This window comes from Manacus vitellinus, unplaced genomic scaffold (genome assembly GCF_001715985.3).
Source record: "Manacus vitellinus isolate BGI_N305 unplaced genomic scaffold, ASM171598v3 scaffold_20_pilon, whole genome shotgun sequence".
In the NCBI taxonomy this organism is placed as follows: domain Eukaryota; kingdom Metazoa; phylum Chordata; class Aves; order Passeriformes; family Pipridae; genus Manacus; species Manacus vitellinus.
This window is the reverse complement of record NW_021939471.1, coordinates 8,148,110-8,167,431: the sequence shown is the minus strand read 5'-3', so window position 1 is coordinate 8,167,431 and position 19,322 is coordinate 8,148,110. Positions and strand designations below refer to the sequence as shown.

General features: G+C 39.3%; 1 protein-coding gene across 3 annotated transcripts in view; it reads right to left on the bottom strand.

Moving 5' to 3' along the window:
* The window catches only part of SPATS2L (spermatogenesis associated serine rich 2 like), a 139,652-nt gene that overhangs the window by 4,759 nt on the left and 115,571 nt on the right, over nt 1–19,322 (bottom strand). For all 3 annotated transcript variants that reach the window (XM_029959571.1, XM_018071915.2, XM_018071917.2), the window contains 5 exons: nt 18,393–18,593; nt 17,825–17,960; nt 5,901–5,959; nt 2,355–2,464; nt 1,696–1,798 (listed from right to left, as the gene is read on the bottom strand). In XM_029959571.1, the coding sequence (XP_029815431.1) occupies nt 1,696–1,798; nt 2,355–2,464; nt 5,901–5,959; nt 17,825–17,960; nt 18,393–18,593 (609 nt within the window). The remainder of the gene's footprint in view (nt 1–1,695; nt 1,799–2,354; nt 2,465–5,900; nt 5,960–17,824; nt 17,961–18,392; nt 18,594–19,322) is intronic.

The following is a 19,322-nucleotide window of genomic DNA, read 5'->3' as shown; positions in this document are numbered from 1 at the left end:
ATCCAACATCATGAGTTGCTCATCTAAAGTCACTGAGGGCAGGTAAGAACGAAGTTCTTCAGACAGTCAGTGCACTATCAGTCATTTCTAGGATGACACTGCTCCCCTACTCTTTTGACTTCACTGACCCAATTTGAACAGGCCTGCATCAAACTACGTTTATGTAATGCTTTACTGAAATGAGGTATAAATAATTAACTTGCTGAATTAACTGCAGCTCGAAGTTATTTAGGAAAGTAGTTCAATGAGTTTAAAAAAACCCGTCTATGGTTGTATCAATAGCAGCTGTGGTATTATTAGTCAGGATAATCTCTATAGAATTCTCAATCTCTTATGCTTCAGGGTATGAGACAGGGTCCACGAGGTGACTGTAAACAATTAGATGCATTACTGGGAAGTTAATGCCTTCTTTTGAAACATCCTGAGTTGGCTTCAGTGACAGAGAGGATATAGGGTTAGATGTATTTTCAAAGTGTTCTGCAAAAGCAATTCTTATGGTCTACTGAGTTAAACTGGTTATGCCTCCAAGCAGTCAGTTCTTTAACTGTGCAGTCACAAGATCGTATTGGCAGACTATGTAGTATTTTCTCCTTTTTCTGTTTTGAGTAACTACTTGAAAGCATTTATCATTTTCCTTCCACTAAGATGCACTAGTTCAGTACTGTTTTAGCAGTTTTCTCCTGGATAATGGTACTGATGGGATACAATGGGACAAGGTAACATTTTGGACAAAGCATTACAGCATTTACTTCTTTAGGTGGAGGGAAAAAAGCACGACAAAGATGAGAAATAGGCAATCTCTTATTTTGCAAAAGGGACATGATACTAGAAGCAAAAAAGTGAACCTAAATTTCCAAGCAGAAGGGTAGATGATTTGAAAAGAGGAGCCTGGAGAAAAGGAGGCTGAAGGGAGACTTTATTGCCCTCTACAACTACCTAAAAGGAAATTGTAGCAAGGTGGGATCAGTCTCTTCTCCCAGGTTACAAGGGACAGGATGAGAGGAAATAGTCTCCAGTTTCACCAGAGGAGGTTTAGATCAGATATTAGGAAAGATTTTGTCATGGAGAGGGTTGTTAAGCATTGGAAGTGTTCAAAAAACATGTGGATATGGCAACTGATGACATAGTTTAGTGGTGAACATGGTGGTTTACTGGGGAACTTTGTGATCTTAGAGGTCTTTTCCAACCTTAATTATGCTATGATTTGAGACTCCATTTATCTCCTGAAAAACTCAGTGAATAACCCAGTGAACACTGTTATAAAGCTGGGGAGTTACTTCCTAGCAGGAGAGATCTGAATTGGCCTCACAACACTATGTTCACACAGAGAAGCTTCCTATTGACTATTTACTTATAAATTACTGAATTTGCATATTCCCCAGAGCTGACTTTTATTTCTACTTGGAAATCCTGTTTAGATTGAAAGCTCCAACTGATCTGAGTAATACCTGTAGATCTCTGACAAAGTGGGCAGTGCACACCTGCAGATGGAGTGTGCAGCACAGGCACAGTGAGTCGAACATGTTGCACACTGTAAAGGTGACCTGTGTGTGTTCAGTGAGCCTCCTGTATCCAAAGACACCACTCACAGTGGGCTTCCTGCACCCCCCTTCCAGGCAGCACAGGTGCCTTTAGTTCTGCTGAGTGGAACACTGTGTTCTGAGAAATTCCATGTGAGAAATCACCAGCACTTACTTTCTCCACAGAGCTGAATTTGGGTCTTCAGCTGTTCTGTATCACAGGAAAATCGGGCAGACCTGCCCAGCTCTTCGTCGTATTTCCGTTCACTCACAAAGTGCTGCAAAATAAGACATGTTAACAGTGATTTACATTATGAGCAAAAGACTATAGGGATGGTAAAGGAAACAACTGATCTTAAGTTCACTGTAAGGCTCAACAAACTCTTGACCCTGCCCTGTACACGGGATTTTTATGCAGAACCAAATATTTTCCCGTCCTTACCAAATTACATGTCTCACAGCCCAGTGGGAGCTGATCACTCCCACACTTGGGAAGTGGGTCATTTCCTCAGAGAATATGTGTTTGGTCACTGAATCTGAAGCTATCAGGTTTACTTGTTAGTAACTGAGTCTTACAAATGATATACAAACAGCAAAACTCCCCACTGCTACACTGATGAGACAGCTTACATCAGTGTAGCTGACTTCTCTGTACATCATCCGTACACTGCCCAGAGGTGCTATAATGCTTTAAGAAGCTATGCTTTCCATATGGAAAGCTAGTTACTCATTGGCCTATAGCAGGACTGAACAGCCTGGGCATGTTAACGTGACAGCTCTTTCTTGGCTGTTCTGCAAACAGCTAAAATACCCAAGCAGAAGTAAATGCCTGACCTTAATTTCAGCCCTGAGTTCAGACAGTTGTGCTTCAGCCATCTGACTGGCGAGGTCCGTCAGTCTCTTCAGCTCCTCAGCTTTCTTCTGCCGAGCAGTCAGGATTTCCACTGCCAAATACCAATAGTCAGTCATTAAAGCTAGGAAGGTAAACTGCTCTGGAATTTATCAGTCTTTAGGCATTAACACTGTACATCACATGTGAGACAAATACATGGACCCCTGACTTCAACTGGACTTCCAATATGCAGCTTGCACAGATTAAGTCAATCAGCATATTTAACTGAATTGCCTGATGTTGAAAAAGACCTGGAAACGGGATAGTTGTCGGAAAACCAAAGTTAAATCAATCCTTCAACATTTAGACAAACAGGGGTAAAGGCATATTGCTTTGAGTTTTCCAGTGCTTTAGTTTTAATCACAAAATCAGGGAGTCTTCCACGGAGACATGGAAAGAAGCATTACATTAAGTCACCAGCCTGTTTCTGAAGACACGCCATATTTTATCCACACAGGGCTATTTCACTTCCTTTGTATACAGTTTACATTAAAATCATTGGCATCACAATTTTGCTTTCACACGCAGAATATACACAGTTGCCATTTCAACTGTAAAGCAGTATTGAAGGTCAACAGTCTTTATGAAAAAGTACTAAATATTCTTTACTGCCTGTCTTGTATATTTTATATAAGGAAGAGGTGAACAGTTATATTCTTATAGGGAAAGATTAACCATGAACCACAGAGCAATGATCTAGTAACATACAAGATAATAAGATAATACCACATTACAATTTTGGTGGAAAATGAAATATACGCAAATACTATTACCTACATGGTGACTCAGTGTAAAAGCAACAACTGATTAACTGGCTGTTGGGATCAGTACTTATGGCAGAGAGGAAATACAGCACTTAAACATAAAATAAAAACAATCATAGTCCTTTGCCTAGACCTTACACATACAGTCAGGGTGAGCAGTAGTTGTAAACTATTCTAAGGCCACAGACTCCATTACAGCTGTGGAGATTTTGGCTGCTTTGCCTTCTTTTCCCACAGATTTCTACAGCAGACTTGGCAAGTCATGTAACCAGCTTACACTTTGTAATGCCATTTTTAAGGTTGGAATTAATGATATTTCACAGACAGCTTGTTTCTCAACCCATTATCATTTATTTAATCAGATGGCACCTTCTTTTTAAAGTACCATAGAATCTTAAATAGTTTGGGTTGGAAGGGACCTTTATAGGTCTCTAGTCCAACCCCCCTGCAATGAACATGGTCATCTTGAACAGGCTGGGTTGCTGAGAGCCTGACCTTGAATGTTTCCAGGGATGAGGCATCTCCCACCCCTCTGGGAAACCTGTTCCAGTGTTTCACTGAGTACAACATGGTCCAGCAGGCACAGGGAGACTCAGCTGCACCTCTGCAGCTATCTGGGAGCAAACAAACCATACGATGGGGGAGTGTGTGTCACACAGGATAGGGAAGGCAGCGGGTAGCTACAGTTCCTTTAGCCCTGTTGGCAAATCTGTGCCTACATTATTACTTATGCTAAGAGCAGGTGTGTATCTATCTCTCTAGATGATCTTTTAATTTTGTTTTTGTGGAATACGGTCTACAAGAATAAGAAACTTTTATCAGATTAAATGAACCAGTTTACTAGCTGGTTTCCTTTGTCCAAGAGTTCTGATTTATTGCTTATTCTAGGTAATACTAATATTGTTCCTCCCCAAGATCAGCATCCTCTTTGCTGAAGTGTCTGCCCAAAACATGATCTCATCTGATAGTAGTACTCATCTCCACATGAGGTGCCAGCCAAATACCCATTTTTTTTTTTTAAACTGAAATGATCATATTTGGAATTTTTCCTAGCGTTGACAGTAAGATTACCCACTGTAAAACAGTCCTCCAGTGCAGCAAAGAGATATGAAAATAAATAATATTATTTATCTCTTGGTTCGCATGTTACAGTCCTACAACAACTTTCTGCCTAAGTTTTTGAAGGCACTTTACAGCCTACAACAACCTTGAGAGACAGCAGAAACCACACTGTTAGAAACAGGTACAGAGGCCATCCACTCTTATGCAGGGAGCTGGCATGAAAACAAGGAAACAGAACATGTCATGTGCAAATGCAGCACTTTGCATGTCTGTAGATAAGAATTAGGTTTACTTTCTACAAAAATTACTATTAAACCGGGCCAAGATTAATGAAAGGGCCCTATAATACCATCAGCCCTGGACAGTGGATTTCCAAAATGTGGTTTTGTTTATGCATTTAGGGGTTAGATCCTCGTCTGCTGATCGATAGGAATTCTCCCATTGGTTTTCCTGGGAGTGAGTGCATGCCCTGTAGCTGATTATGGCTATCTGGTCTCTGCAGGCAACCAAAAAGTTGCTGATATGTATCCATCCACAATTCCTCCCCAGAATAACAATGAAGTTCAAATCCACATCTATCTCATGTTATTCCTAGAAAAATTAGCATATGAAATTCAAGACAGAAACTAATGCTAATCTTTGCTGTAACAACTCTTACCTTTTAATTTCCACAGATACACAGCTGCAAGAAACTTAGGTAGCATCAGAGAGGATTTAGAGCATTTTTTTAAAATAAAAATTTAACTAGTATACATTTGTAAACTAAGTGAGAGTTCCAAATGCAAACGAAGCATTCAAGAATGTTACCTGTATTTGTAGCCCTCCTTGGAAGGTCTTTAAATTCACAAATCAATAAAAGGATTGTATGCATACATAGCAGTGATATTTTCATCTGCCAGACAAAGTATCATTCTAACAATGCTTTGGTTACTCTTCAGTTTCTTGTTTAGCAATCCTTATTGAAACTCTTGATTACTGGGGGTACATACAAATACCATGTACCAGATGGAATATAAACAGATATTGTGGTATCATGTGGTATACATGGCTCATCTTGCCTTTTTTTTTTTCCAAATCAGAATGTATATACATGAAAATCTATGCAAAAAACAGAGACAACATGAAGGCGTGGAATCAGATCAACTCCTACAGATTATTAAGAAAACAGATTGCAGTAAACATATCTTTTTTATTTTTTAAATTGTTCTAATTCACAAGCTTGATTACTATCCTTTAAAGCTATGCAAGGCACACAATAACATATGCCCCATGTAACTTCCAGTATTCTAATTCATATATGTAATATAAGCAAGCAAACAGTGATTGAAAATTGAAAATGAAGTAATCAACAAACCATAGAAATGAAAAAAAAAAGGAGTGGTCAAAAAGCTCTGGTAGGTAAGCAGAAGGAATAAATAATTTAAATCTTACTTCATATGAACTTTTAGTTCACCTTAATTTCATAATATTGAAACTTTGATGCATAATCCCTATAGACAGGAACTACCCTGGAACACCAAAGCCTTATTTGACTGTATATACACACAATGAAAGACGAGGGAATGCTGCTAACCAAATTTATGTACTGTGTAATTTTCTGCCAAACAAAACAACTGTTCCCATGGCTATTCCAAAAGTTCCCTGTGTATTTTTTTTACTTACTGGCTTCTTCTTTAACTTTATCAATTTCTGCCATTAATGACACTTCTTTGTCTACGATGCTAAAAAAGGAAAAAAAAGAAAGAAAAAAACCATAATTTAATCCATGCTAGGACTCCATTCAAAATTAAAAGCTGTAACTACACATACACTTCAGACCTTAATTATGGGCAGTTTTGAAATGGATAAGACTTAAAAAATTGAAACTGAAGAAACATCTAGGTAAGCTGACTACAAAAAGATTAGTGATGATCAGTGTATGCTGATTTACACAAACATCTTACTGGCTTGCTCACATGTCTGCACAGATGTGGAAGTCACTTTGATTTACCTCTTCAGCACTGTCTCAGCACAGAAACCCTCAAATGACCAAGCAGTCCGTTTCCTAATTAAGCCACATACACCATTGCTGCTATCCAAGTTAATGCAGCACAATAATAAGAATAAAACACAATTAAAGATGTGTGGAAAGCGGTCCTTCTCTTCCTTAAATAGAGATATTTTTGCAAAACATGTCAGGGCAAACAAGAAAATGGTTTGTGATGTAAACAAGCATTAGAGTACCTTCATATTAGAGGTCAGCTTCCTTGACCCCTTTTCTCTCCAGGACTGGGAAAGAGTGGTTCAACTTTTACCTGGCTTTCCTAAAGGAATTGTGTGCTTCTCCTTTCACAAACCTCTGGTGCACAATCCCTGACAGTGCTTTTAAGCTGTCAAAGTACAAACTGATCAGGTGGGTCTGCTGAGAGCAGACAGTAGTTCTGGTAAATGAACATCATGAACCCAGAGACATTTTTCAGTAAGACAACACCACTGCAGAATGTTCTCCAGTGGGCAGTGCTCTGGTGAGCCATTCCACTTTCCACTCACTAGTTCCCCTCTTAAAGTTAAGTTCACATTTAATAAACACCACCAATACTAATGTTTATGTTTGTATAAGTGAGTAAATGCAAGTAGCTTCTAGAGGGGAGAAATTGCAAAAAGTAGGTCAAATACCAGGAGTACATCTAGGCATGCACTCAAGGGAAGAGTGGAGTTCTCAATCCTTTTAGTAAAATCATCCTTAAACATAAGCTTTTGTATGCATTGAAGACACTGAGTTACATATGAACCAGCTTCTACTGAAGAAAGACATTATGGAAAATTCAAACTCCAAAAATTTTTCTAGAACATCCTTTGCAAGAAAGGCAAGATCCTATAGAGTTCAGTGGGCAGTAAAGAAAGACAGAAGCCTTAAAGAGTAGAGAAGGACTGACAAGTCCTTAACTAAAACAGGGAAAGATTGGTGAGCAGGCAGCGTGGGGAACACAGGGCAAACACACAGCTGACAACCAAAAATCTACCAGCTAGAATGTGTTCAAGTGCCATGGCATGCTTCCTTGAAATCTTCACATAAATTAACCAAGCTCATACGGGAGCTTTGCAGCTCTGCAGAGTCCCACCCCAGCCTACCATGTCACCTCTAGAGAAGGAGACCTTTACACTGCCTCTCAACAGCCAGCAAGAGGGACAGAAGCAGGTTTTGGCTGATGGCAAAGAATGCAAGACAATAAAATTGCAGTGTAAAACATTTTTGTTTCATACATAGAAACAAGACCAAAAATATTGTTTTGGCCTGCCAGATCAATTTAGTGTGACGTACACACCAGAGGAAATAAAACAGCAGGGTTTTTTATGGTAGAGCAAATCTTAAAATGAAAGGACATACTTGTTCCAGTTGGCACTCAATATTCTCCAGGCATAAGCATTAAACTTGAACTCCAAATAAGCAGGTGATGATTCCAGTTTGCTCATCTAAATAGTGATAGCTTTTCAGAATTAATCTATTTTCAATTAGCTTGTGTAACTACATGGTATAATAAACTTCCTTGGCTTTCACAGCAGGTGGCTGAAATGAGTCTTTTAAGTTCTTACCTATTTCTACCCTCCACAAAGAGAGTTTAATGATCTTTAGTATTTTCCCTTAAATTAAAAGTGCATATTTTTGCTTTTTCTGTCTCTGTTACAAAAGTGCCTTCCCAGTGCACTACACACGTTATATAAACAAACTTTTGTCTGGAAAAAATATTCAATCAACAAGGTCACAACAGCAGAGCTCATCAGAAGTGTGTTTTAGTGCAGTTCATTCCATGACTGTCCTCTCTGAACTCTAACAGCAGATCCTTACTAAACTGCTTGGCCAATAGCATTTTATTTCGATGCCAAATAAAACCACTTTTAATACCAGAATGGGAACAAGGCCATAGCAGTCCTTTATCATATTTTATAGTCATATCTTTTCTGTTACTAGACAGAAAAAACGTTTGGTACCTTTGTCAATGTGAGACTAATTAATGCAATAAACTAAGTTTTAACAGACAGATCTTCATGAGGTTTCCCTTCCCTGAAGACAATGCAGCTGCACTAATTTCTACCAGCCAACAGTATGCATTCTCTCTCTTTAAAGGAAAGGAACATACTAATTCTCATCTGGAAGTGCACAACCACATTTCTCACGTTGGAATTCATAAGTTACCATACATCATATATAGGGAACGTTAATGTTTCCTTAGGAATTCCTAGGTCAATCAGTACTAGGAAATGTTAATTTTTTTCCTAGTTTGCATAAGGGTCAATTATTAAGGAAATGGTGTATGAATCAATTTGAGTCCTTTCTAGTCACATAAAGCACTTCAGTGCAAAACTGAGCAACAAGTCATCCAGCAAGAACTTGGCAAAGTTCTAAACAAATGAAAACCACAGACAGAAAGCTGAAAAACTGGCCTAGGAAAAAACCCACAAAACAAATATGAAGAAAAAACTAAATGCTAAGAGGTATAGAAGGAGAAAGGACAAAGACACTGTGGAAAACTCAATGGATCAAATCTTATCTCTCACTCCTGCTAGGATCTTACCATTTTCACATAAAGCTCAGACAGCCCCTTAATGGGGCTCAGTATGGTGATCATGATCAGACCACAGCACTAGTGTTTTGGAGAACTCCTCAAAGCTCAGCTCATCAATGCCTCCTGGGAATGCACTTTCTTTCAATACTTCTTAGTGCCCATTTGACACCTAAATGTTGTCTCAAGCTGGTACACTCCAGTGTACAGCCTGCAGTCATTGCTGTGCTGTGGAGAACTGGATACTGGGTGCTATAGGAACTTTCTGCACACTCAGGTATGACCAGATTTGAGCTCTAGCAGAGTAAGGATCAGAATGTATTTCAGATCTAAAGACACCTCAGGGAAAACATTCTGCTCATTCTTTCCTCTCTAGTTATGCTGTTTCTCTTAGTTCTTCTATAGATGTTAGGGACCAGGTTTAAAATCATGAACAGACTACTTTAGCTGATGTTTTGGAGAAGTCATAATCTTGTCAATTTTTTCTGATTATTCCAAGCACCAAAAATCTATCAGGCTCCAGCATGCCTTCTCCTTAACTTGAATATCAGTACTGAAGATATTCCCATATACCGTTTGAGACTCTTGTGACAAACACACAACTCAGCACCATTTCTCTCTCCGATTGTACCTGAATCCATTCCCTAACCATGAGTTCACAGGTTCCCTTGCTGTCGTAGACCAAATAATGGGACTCAAATCCCCTCTCCCATTGACCAGACTCAAGAGCAGATCTGAATCAAGTGAGTCTTGTACTCCATGACTGATGCTAGAGCCAAAACAGAGTAACACTACTACCTCTTTCTTTTCTGTCTCCCTTCACTACACCTCTCTCCCGAAAGGGCTGATTCTGTCCTTTTCTTACCCGTCACTTCTGCAGGATCAGGACCTGGGTACCAAACTCTGGCTGCCAGCACCATAACACTGTTCACTGCAGGTGAGGATCTGCAGTCTGGAGCACAGGATTTAGAAAATTTTGAGGTGGGAAGGGAGACAATTTTCTTGAAGGGACACAGCAAGGCAGAGGCTTAACGTAGAGGACACAGCCGGTGCTTATGCTGCAGGGATATGAGATGCAGCAGGAGAAATAGCAGCTCTCTAGGAATCATTTTGTTTGATTCCGAAGGCAAGAACATAATTCTATTCCTGGTCAAATGGACAGTAGTCATGCCTTGGCCTTACACAGGCAGGCAGAATTCACTCTAGTATACAAATGGCTAAAGAGCTGCAAATGCCAAACTACAATGAGTTGCTGGCACAGCAATGGTAGGGGTAAATTATGCTGACAGCTGCCTCATTTCACAATTTCATACTCAGAATAAATTCTGAATTTGTTCTGACATTAGTGGAAACAAATTAATCTTCCTCTAGTTTACTGCATGAAATTTAGTGTTTGCACAGTGAAAAAGAAAATACACTTTCAGTCAGCTGCAATACCTCAAAATCCCACTAAAATGATTAAAGTTATTAGTGCCTCTTCAGAAAAGCTGCATCAGATTGCCAGGCTGGCTCATTTATAGCTTTACTGATGAGAATCACAAGGGTTCCAGATGACCAGAATCTTCTCCTTCCTTCTGCCTCTTCCAGGCATTATTATAAACCTATTGTGCCTGAAGAGATGGGGAAATAAAAAGATCAAGCTGACATGGAGGCAAACATGCTGACACAGCTCACAAAGGTAAGCCCCAACTGCATAGCACAGAGTTTACTGATAAGTGTAACTCCAACGAGTCCTTTCAAAACCCTGTTAAACCCCCTGAAATGCCAATTTTTTCCTTGAGGTGTTCAATAAGCTTCACTCTCCCTTGAACCAGCTTTGTGCACAGTTAGAGAATGACTGTTTTGGAGACTCAGCAAGACAGTGTCAGCTGTGGCATCTGAACAACTCCAGCAGGGCTCTTCATCTGGAAGGGGGAAAGAGATATTTTTTCATGGGCATCCTCTGGGGTCTGGTTCACCAGGAGAGCTGCTGGAACACTGAGGTACAGTTGGAGCCCTTTTTTCAGCAGGAAGGGAATTAATCGTGGGACACTGCTGGAGTTTGACAGCTTAGGCTTCAAACACCCTTCTCCAGTGACATTGCTCTGTCAACACTTTGGAAAAGACTCCAGTAGCTCCTTAAAGTTGTGCGGATTGACAAGCTTCTGACAAACTCGAGCAAGTTTGAGGGATGTTAGTACTGTTACTGTCTCTGCTATATTTGAGCTGAGATTACAGGCAAATTCACAGGACAGTCCTGATAAGCTCCGCATTGGTCTTTAAGTATTATGCCTTATTTCCTGCACAGATTTCCCTTCTGACACGAACATATTTGACCCACAAGCAGGGTGAAAAGACAACTGATAAGAACCTCTAAGTCAACTGTGTATTTCACAAAAGAATCTTGCACCTCAATCCCTGAACTGTCCCTGTCAAACTTTCAGCAAAGGAACTAGAATGATGTAATGAGATTGTAAATATAATGCCTGATCACCTGTAATGGATGATTACAAGCTTTACAGGACTACTGAGTAGCCATGCTACTTTGTAATTGGAGAAATTATACAAGTTTTCTTTATATTAATAAACCTGTAGGAAAAGCTGTTACATTATATATCTTGCAATGTTTCAGTAAATAATATTCTTCCAGTATTAGCTCAATATTATTTACATGTTCACAATGTTGGAAGGTTATTAATTGATCACCATAGTAGCATATGCACAATGTTTACACAGCAAACATTGATCATTCTGATCACTAATACAGTGTGACAATAAGAAGATTAAAAAAAAGACATGATAAATCAACGTCACTGAAATCCTTCCCTCTGCAGTGTACCACCTAGTAGAACTGAAAATGCCCAAAGGTTTTTAGTTATTCAAGTTTATTTTGTGTTTATTTGTCTTATCTATCTTCACTAACATTGTTCTCTTTAGCAGCCAGCTCGCACAGTGGGGTCTGGTAAACCCACCATAATTAAAGGTCTATTTGCAATTTTCTTTTAAGACCTCTTTACAAACAACTAGAAATTTACTGCCTGATCAGTTTTTCACTGAAACATTTAAGCTGAAAACTGACATGGAAAATCTTTTCCAGAAAGAACATTTCTAAATTTTATTTATTTAGAATTGAAGGCATCACCTTGGGATTTGGCAGCATCTTAACAATTTTGAGTATGAGCTGCACCATGGCTTGTTAGCATCCTGCAAATTTTCACCTAAATTTGTGAAGTATTTCTTTCCTATTTGAGTCTCAGTTTTGATCTGACTACTGAGGTATCTGAATACCTTACTGGTTTTATACATTTTATCCTAAGCACACTCTGGGGCAAGGTAGAAGATGGTTGTTGAGCTTTGCTATAGAGAAGAGGCAACTTTCCCAAAAGCACCTTGGAAAGAGGCCACAAAGAGAGAAGAAGAGTCTGGTTCTTTGGTCTAATGTCTGTTGAAATTTTTCAAGGTAATTATTTCCTTCTTGTGTTTAGTTTATGTCTGACAACAATGACATGCACAAAAGCAACAGCCTACCTGCATGGCCCCAACAAACATGCGTTCTTGTATTGTACTGAGGATGACAAACACACCTATGAACGACTGGGAGGGAAGAGGGGAGACACAAGGCCATCAAGTATGAGCAACAGGTTAAGATACTGTAATCCACTTCTGGATCTCACCTCTGTAATCCATTTTCGCAAATTTGGTAAAAAAATACAGAGATGAAGCAGGGAACTGTAAAAGACAAAGGGGCCAGAAAGGGGACATTACGTATCTCATCGAAACCTAACTCCCCTCATTTCATGAACTCTGCTCCTTCTCTCCACTGATGCACAGCAGGGGTGATCCCAGACTGCTGGAGGTCGTGAGAAGAGTGTAAGCACAAGCCCCTCTCCCAGTGCTGCAGCTCTGCAGGGAAGTACCTGGTCTGAGGTCAGAGTTGTTGGATCAGGTTCTCTCTCATCCCCCAAGCAGCAGGGACAGGGCCCAGGGGTCTTGGTCAAAGCACTGGTCTTTCGAGGTACCTGAAAACCCAGCGAGGCCCTAAGGACACCTAAATGCCAGGAGACTGTTTTTTCCTTCTCTGCACTGGCAAAGTTAAAGACTAGATTGTGTGACTGATGGGCAAACAAATATCACAACAAACTGCAAGAGGACTTGAAAATCTGTACTTTAGAAGCATAAGGACTACCAAAGGCCAGCAGTCACACAGACAGAAAGCTCATAAGGAAGGATTCTGAAAATGCAGAGAGAAACAGCACAGGAAGTCTGTTCAGTGTAAAGCAATACTAGTCCTGGCCTTTCCAGGCATCTGCCCATGCTCCAAACTACCACATCACTAACACAAACAGTCAGGGCTATGGGCAACAGAAAACCATCATCTTTACAGCTTGCCAAGTAGGGGTCCCAGAAAAGGGGTGACTGTGTTCACTCACTGCTCTGCAATGGTGACCACTGCTCACCACCCTGCACCAAGTTAGCACAGACACAGTTATTTTCTTTTAAATTACTTCTTCCCCTATTCAACCACTTCTCTGCTTTGACTTAGAAAATAATACTAAAACTGCTTAATTTTACCCAAACATGCAGCACATGCTTTCTAGTTGTTCCCTGAATCTATTTTAATATATTTTTAAATTGTTGGTACTGCCAAACTCCATCTTCCCAGCATTATGTCAGAATGAATTTTTTATTCAGCCTATGGTGGAGCATTCAAGTGCTTTTCTTCACTCCAAAAAATCAACTGTGTTGGTTTTCATGCTCTCTATAAAGCATTGGACATAAAAATGTGTTTGAGATGCAAAGAGTAGAGAAACTTGAATTTACGTGGTTCAGTTCTGCATTCAGTGTAATGAAACCTGGTTCCTACTATTTCTACAGACTATTTTCTGTTCATGGCAGACCATGTGGGCAAGTAGCAGATGTTTCCTTTTAGTTTTCCATATGACTGTGTGAATGCCCAATATGTGAAAATTATTTTCTGGCAAGGGGTCTTACGGGGAACTCTGGCTCCTTTTGTGCTCTACACATTTCACTCAGATTTCCTGGGGCTCTCCTTTTATCCCCAGGATGGTTATTCAGTCTCTTGGTGGAAAAGTGAGAACACAATTATAGCATGCAGGTTTTAAGCTTGGCAACAAATGTCTAAAGTGCACTCTAGTGAGAGGGGAGTTCAATTAGCTTTTCTGACCTACCCCTGCAACTTAAGAACTATTTGGTAATCTTCTTTTCTGTGCTCTACACTACTGTGAGACACGGCTATGCTCTGACATATTTTACACTCAATATTAAGAGGAGCAGCTTATGTTCTCACTCACACAAAGGTATTCCTGAAAACCATACAGCAAAGCTGAATGCAGTGAGGAGAAATGCTGGTTCAAGGAGTACTGTCACGACAATCTTCCTCATAACTTTCAGGCACATGTGGGCTTTAGACACACCACCCTTCAGCTTGCTTTGCTCAGTGCTCTCATAACCTTGGGAAAGCCATGTCATAGAAAGCCCAGCAAGAAGGGGTGACAATGGTGCCAGATCACAGCAGAAGCACAATCGACATGAGACTGTGAAAGACTTCTTGTGAGGCAAAGTGCCCTGCCTGGACCAGTCCATGGATTGTAAAATGCTCTGGTGCCTTCTGGCATGAAAAGCACTGTACAAAATCAAGTTGTTATCACCTATTCTGAGCAGCTGGCAGGAACTTCTGGGAGGTTCTTTAAGAAAGGGAAAAGTGATCTCACTGCAGTGTTTTTAAACAAGCATCTTTCTGGGACTGTTATTTGCTCCATTTTGTTAAAAAGTTAAAATGGAAGCAAGCATTGCATTTTTTTCCCCAAGCTTTTACAGGTGTTCACAGCACATCTGCTCCCTAGCACTGCTTTTTTAGATTGTGGGAGGGTCTGCACTGTTTTGCCAGAGAGGTGACTTTTCAAATAGCAGCACAGTAGTGACTGAACATGTTCAGGAGTAACTTCCCTTCACTTGTTAGGTCAAGCTGTGAAATACTCAGCCAGAGACGGACACGGATTTCCACTGACAACTATCACTCAACAGTTTCTGCTGCAAAAAAAGTAAAGTTTTTGTGAGTCTTTCTGCTGAAGCTTTCAGGACACACATTTATCTCCATAATAATGGTTTCACATACTGTCTGGAGGTAGGAGGAAGATATACAATACTGTCTTTGCATACTTCATTCTTTCTGTGATCAGTAAAATCATGAAAAGATTTTAAAAAACCAAAACAGACTATCAAAAAATTAAAAATATTACTGACTCTTGCAATTCAGTTTTGATTCTGACCTTGATTGTAAATGCAAGAAAGGACACAAAACCAGTCTTTTATCCTATTACCAAAGGAAGAAAAATAAACTCAAAAGAGACACCAAAGTAGTGTGTGTTTCAGCATTCAGCTGCAATGCAAAATTAAAGCTTCTGACTTCATTCAGCTTCATTAAAACCCCCTAGGGGGTGACAGCAGTGTTAAGCTCCCATCTACGTTATGGTATTGAGCCCACTCAAATATTCCTGGCAGTTCTGAACATGGACAGCATTTAGTGGCTGTTCTATGTTTATCTGCTGTACATCTCAACCAGTCTGCACTCCAGCAGCAACTGGAGAAGAACTTGGAAAAAGCTTTGGAATCACTATCACAATGGAGACGTGATATCATGCCCTTCCTTTTGGTCACTCCACAGTCCTCTGGGAGCAACACTTTAGCTGAATTGCTTAATTTTCCTTGATAGGCAAGTTGACTGTGTCACAGAGAATTCCTACACCCAAGAAGGGTGATAAATATGCAAGAGGCTGTGGGCTCATTTAATACTTTAATCCTCCTGCTACCACTAGTCATGTTTTGTTCAACTCTGAAGCAATGTAAATAACACACACTGAACCATCCAGCCCAGGAATATGATGTGTTCACTTTATGAGGTCTGAAGCTGTATGTATCAATGGTTCTGCTGATTTCTACACAAATCCAGTAAATCTACAGCAGTTGGCAGCAAGTCTTCCTAAACAAGGCACTGAAGGCAGCTATGCCCATCTTTCTCAGCATTTAGGCCACAAGGTCATAGGAAATATCACAAAACTCTCTTTAACTTCAGCAAAGAAGGTGTAAAGTCATGCATTTTACTGTTTAAACCAAAATTCCCCTTCATTCATTTGAAGAAAAACCTAAATATTAGGTTTATGAGCTGCCAAAAGCAATATAGCCAGCACTGAGATTTCCATAAACATATGCTGACATTATACTGTCCTTGTTGCAGTGTTATGCTACGTGCATGAAATTGCTTTGCAAGGCACAAATATTCAGAGCACAGATCTCTTACAGATCTATTCTAGAGCTTCTAGTTTCAGTAATTTAGGCAGTAAAGCTGGTAGGAGGCAAAATTGAATGAAGCCTATTCAAAAGTTTTCCAGGCTATTTTCATCATTAAGTACTTGCATTTACATACTCTTTTGGGGTAACTTTGTCTTTTCCTCTGTTAAGTAACACATTTTAGCATGAGGCAATATACTTCAGTGTTTTTCAAGCTAAAACATGAATAATGAAGAATTTTAGTTCTGAATTTACTACCCCCTACATTTTTAGGTCCTATCAGAGTTCTAAGCCTGTTCCATGACCAGAACAATTGCTTAAAGACTGAATTAACTGTTACTGCCTGCAACCAACATGTGACACTATATATTTTCAATACTGCTACCAAAAAAAAAAAAAAAAAGAGTGTGGACTATACAGCAAATTAGATCCAACTATGAGTTTATTCAGAGAAAAGGTCCCCTCTGAGAACTACCAAAAAAAGGTGCAAGGGGTTAATGAATTCAATTTTCATATTGCAGCAATCTAATTACTACATTCAAGTTGATAAGCAAACATCCCCATACTGGGTCCAGAGCAACCCTGACAACATTATGCAGTTTAGTTCAACTGGTGATCACAGTTCATGTTTGCTGGAGTACAGGGACAGAAACAAAGCTCCCCTTGCTATACAGTAAGTACATGGGCAGCTCAGTGAAACAGAATCTTCCCCAAAATTAGCTCAGTAGCACTTGGATTTTCTGCCCATACAGAAGTGGAGCCCCAGTGGCACTGAAGTCACTTATGATGCATCACTGGAAACAATGAATACACCAGTAAAGTCCAGAGTTAAACTTCTTCCAATACTACAGCACTTAGATAAGACATGCTCATACAAATACTGACAAATACTGTGGATGAATTAAAGGGGAAAGGTTTCTGTATTCTTCTGTGATTTGTAACCAAGTATTGCACATTTTAACATGATTTCTTCTGTTTAGTGCAACTGTCTAATACACAGGTTTTATATGACATCTATGCTTAACCAAGGCCAAGTAAAACTCAAAGCAGAAAATATTTTTCTATGACAAGAACATACAAAATATGCAACTTGCTACTACAGCAATTATTTCTGCTATAAATTTTCAAAAGGTATAGATATACACATTGAATATCACAAGTAATCAAAATTACAATGGAATAAATAGATTAAAGACATAAAAGCACGAAGAAAAAGAATGAACTAAAGATGAGAATTGGAAATGAAATGATGAATGGGAAAGTTAGAAGAAACTATGTGGGAAAGAAAAAAACAATGGTGGATAAGAACCAAAGATGATGGGATGTGAAGAGACAGTAAAGGACTGTCTGCCAAAGAAGATAAGATCAAAGAAACAGTATAGAAAGATGAGATTTAAAGAAGGTAAAAGAGACTTCAGAAAATCCTACAGACTGGATATTTAGAACTGCTTTCATTTGCTCAGATATGCTGCCACTGGACTTGATACAAAAGAATTAGGTCAAGATGGATCATTTAGGGCAAAAAAAACCAGTGATTTTTTTTGAAGAACTTTATGTATGCAAGCAACCAGACACTCATGCATATATTACTTCCTGGTTGGTGAGGAGTGTCACTTAATGGCACCATGTATTTGTTTTTTTGCAATCAAATGCTGCAAGCAAAGAGGGTGTAAGTGACCCCTCCCCACTAACGCCAGTGCCCTAATTAGCCCCTTTTCTCGGGTGGTGCTGATGGATCTCTGAAGTTGATTTACCTACCAGCTGTGCAATTCTGCAAAAGCAGCTTTGATCTTCTTCACTGAATTATCCACTTCCTCTTTGATCATCACACGGTATCTGGTTAGAGAAACAGTGCAACGCTGCAAGTCTTTTACTGATTTTTCAATGTTTGGCCCTAAAATAGAAAACCAAAATTGCACAAAAGTCAGAAAGCTGGCTTTGGCTTTTCTGAATGAGGGGGCAGGAATAGTTCAAAGTGTTATTTGCCCAGATTAGGATGAAGTGGTTATCCTCCTGAAGTCCATAAATCCAACTATTCCATAGTCCTTCCCTGGTGCTATTCAGTTTCTAAACGCTTGCTCAAATTCATCACCCAAAACAAATAAATATTATAAAGGCACTATTAGTTAGAATTACTTATTTCAAATTTCATTTAATATAATGTTAAATAGCCCATAAATTGTTCTACTCATTTTTGTTATGCTGAACATGATTCTGCTCTCACTTTCCAACACATCATCCTCACATATGTGAATTCCCATTTTTTTGCCTAGAGGCCTCAGCTCTCTTAACACGTCAGAACATAGCAACCAGAGATCCAATTTACCTCTTTTTTTAACTGAATCATCTGTCTTTGTTTCAAGTTGGGTTGTAGCATTGGATGATTTAACTGAGGAAGATTTTGACTTTGGCCTGCCTAGGTTACACTGGAGTTGAACTGATGACTGAGGAGGCTCATGCTGTTCTACTCCATTCATATTCTTTGGGCTTAATTCCACAGATAATCTCTGGCATTCTCGTTCTCTGTCTGCAAGAAAACATTAAGGATGAAAACAGGGAGTTATAAGATTAGGAAAGATATGAAGCCTTATTGTTAGGGCAGAATGACTTTATGCCTAAACACTGGAAAAATCAAAGGTGTTTTCACTGGCACACATTCCACAGGACCTCAGATGGCCATCACAACAATGAAATTGTTTTGGTTATTAAACACTAATTGGAACACTTCTATGTTTCAACAGTCTAAAAAAGAAAAACTCATTTAAAAAAATCAACTCTTTCATGCTGATATGAAAAAATACCTCATAACATAAAAAGTAAACTATCAATTATAATTTTAGCCTGAATATTTGAGAATAGAACTAGAGAGGAAGTCTGCTATGGAAAGCAGGAGACTTTAATGTTGATATATATATATATTTATATATCTCTATATCTCACACACCAAAAAACGTTCCTCATTTTATCAGAATTTTAAAAGCACTGATTAAACATTCCTACCTGAAATACTTACCTTGCCTGATTAAAGATTTCTATCAAAAGCAGCTGCTAAGAGGAACTAAGCAGGAAATGAAACTATGTCAAAGATTAGGTTCCTGGGTTCAACAGCTTCAGAGGGATATGATAACAATGCCTGAGCCTATTTGGCTGCCACAAGATGACCTGGTTTCCTCTTTCCAAGACTCCAAAAGGATTCAAGATATCAGTATCATGACAGAGAGACAAGCAGCCCAAGAATGACTATGAAAACTGAAAG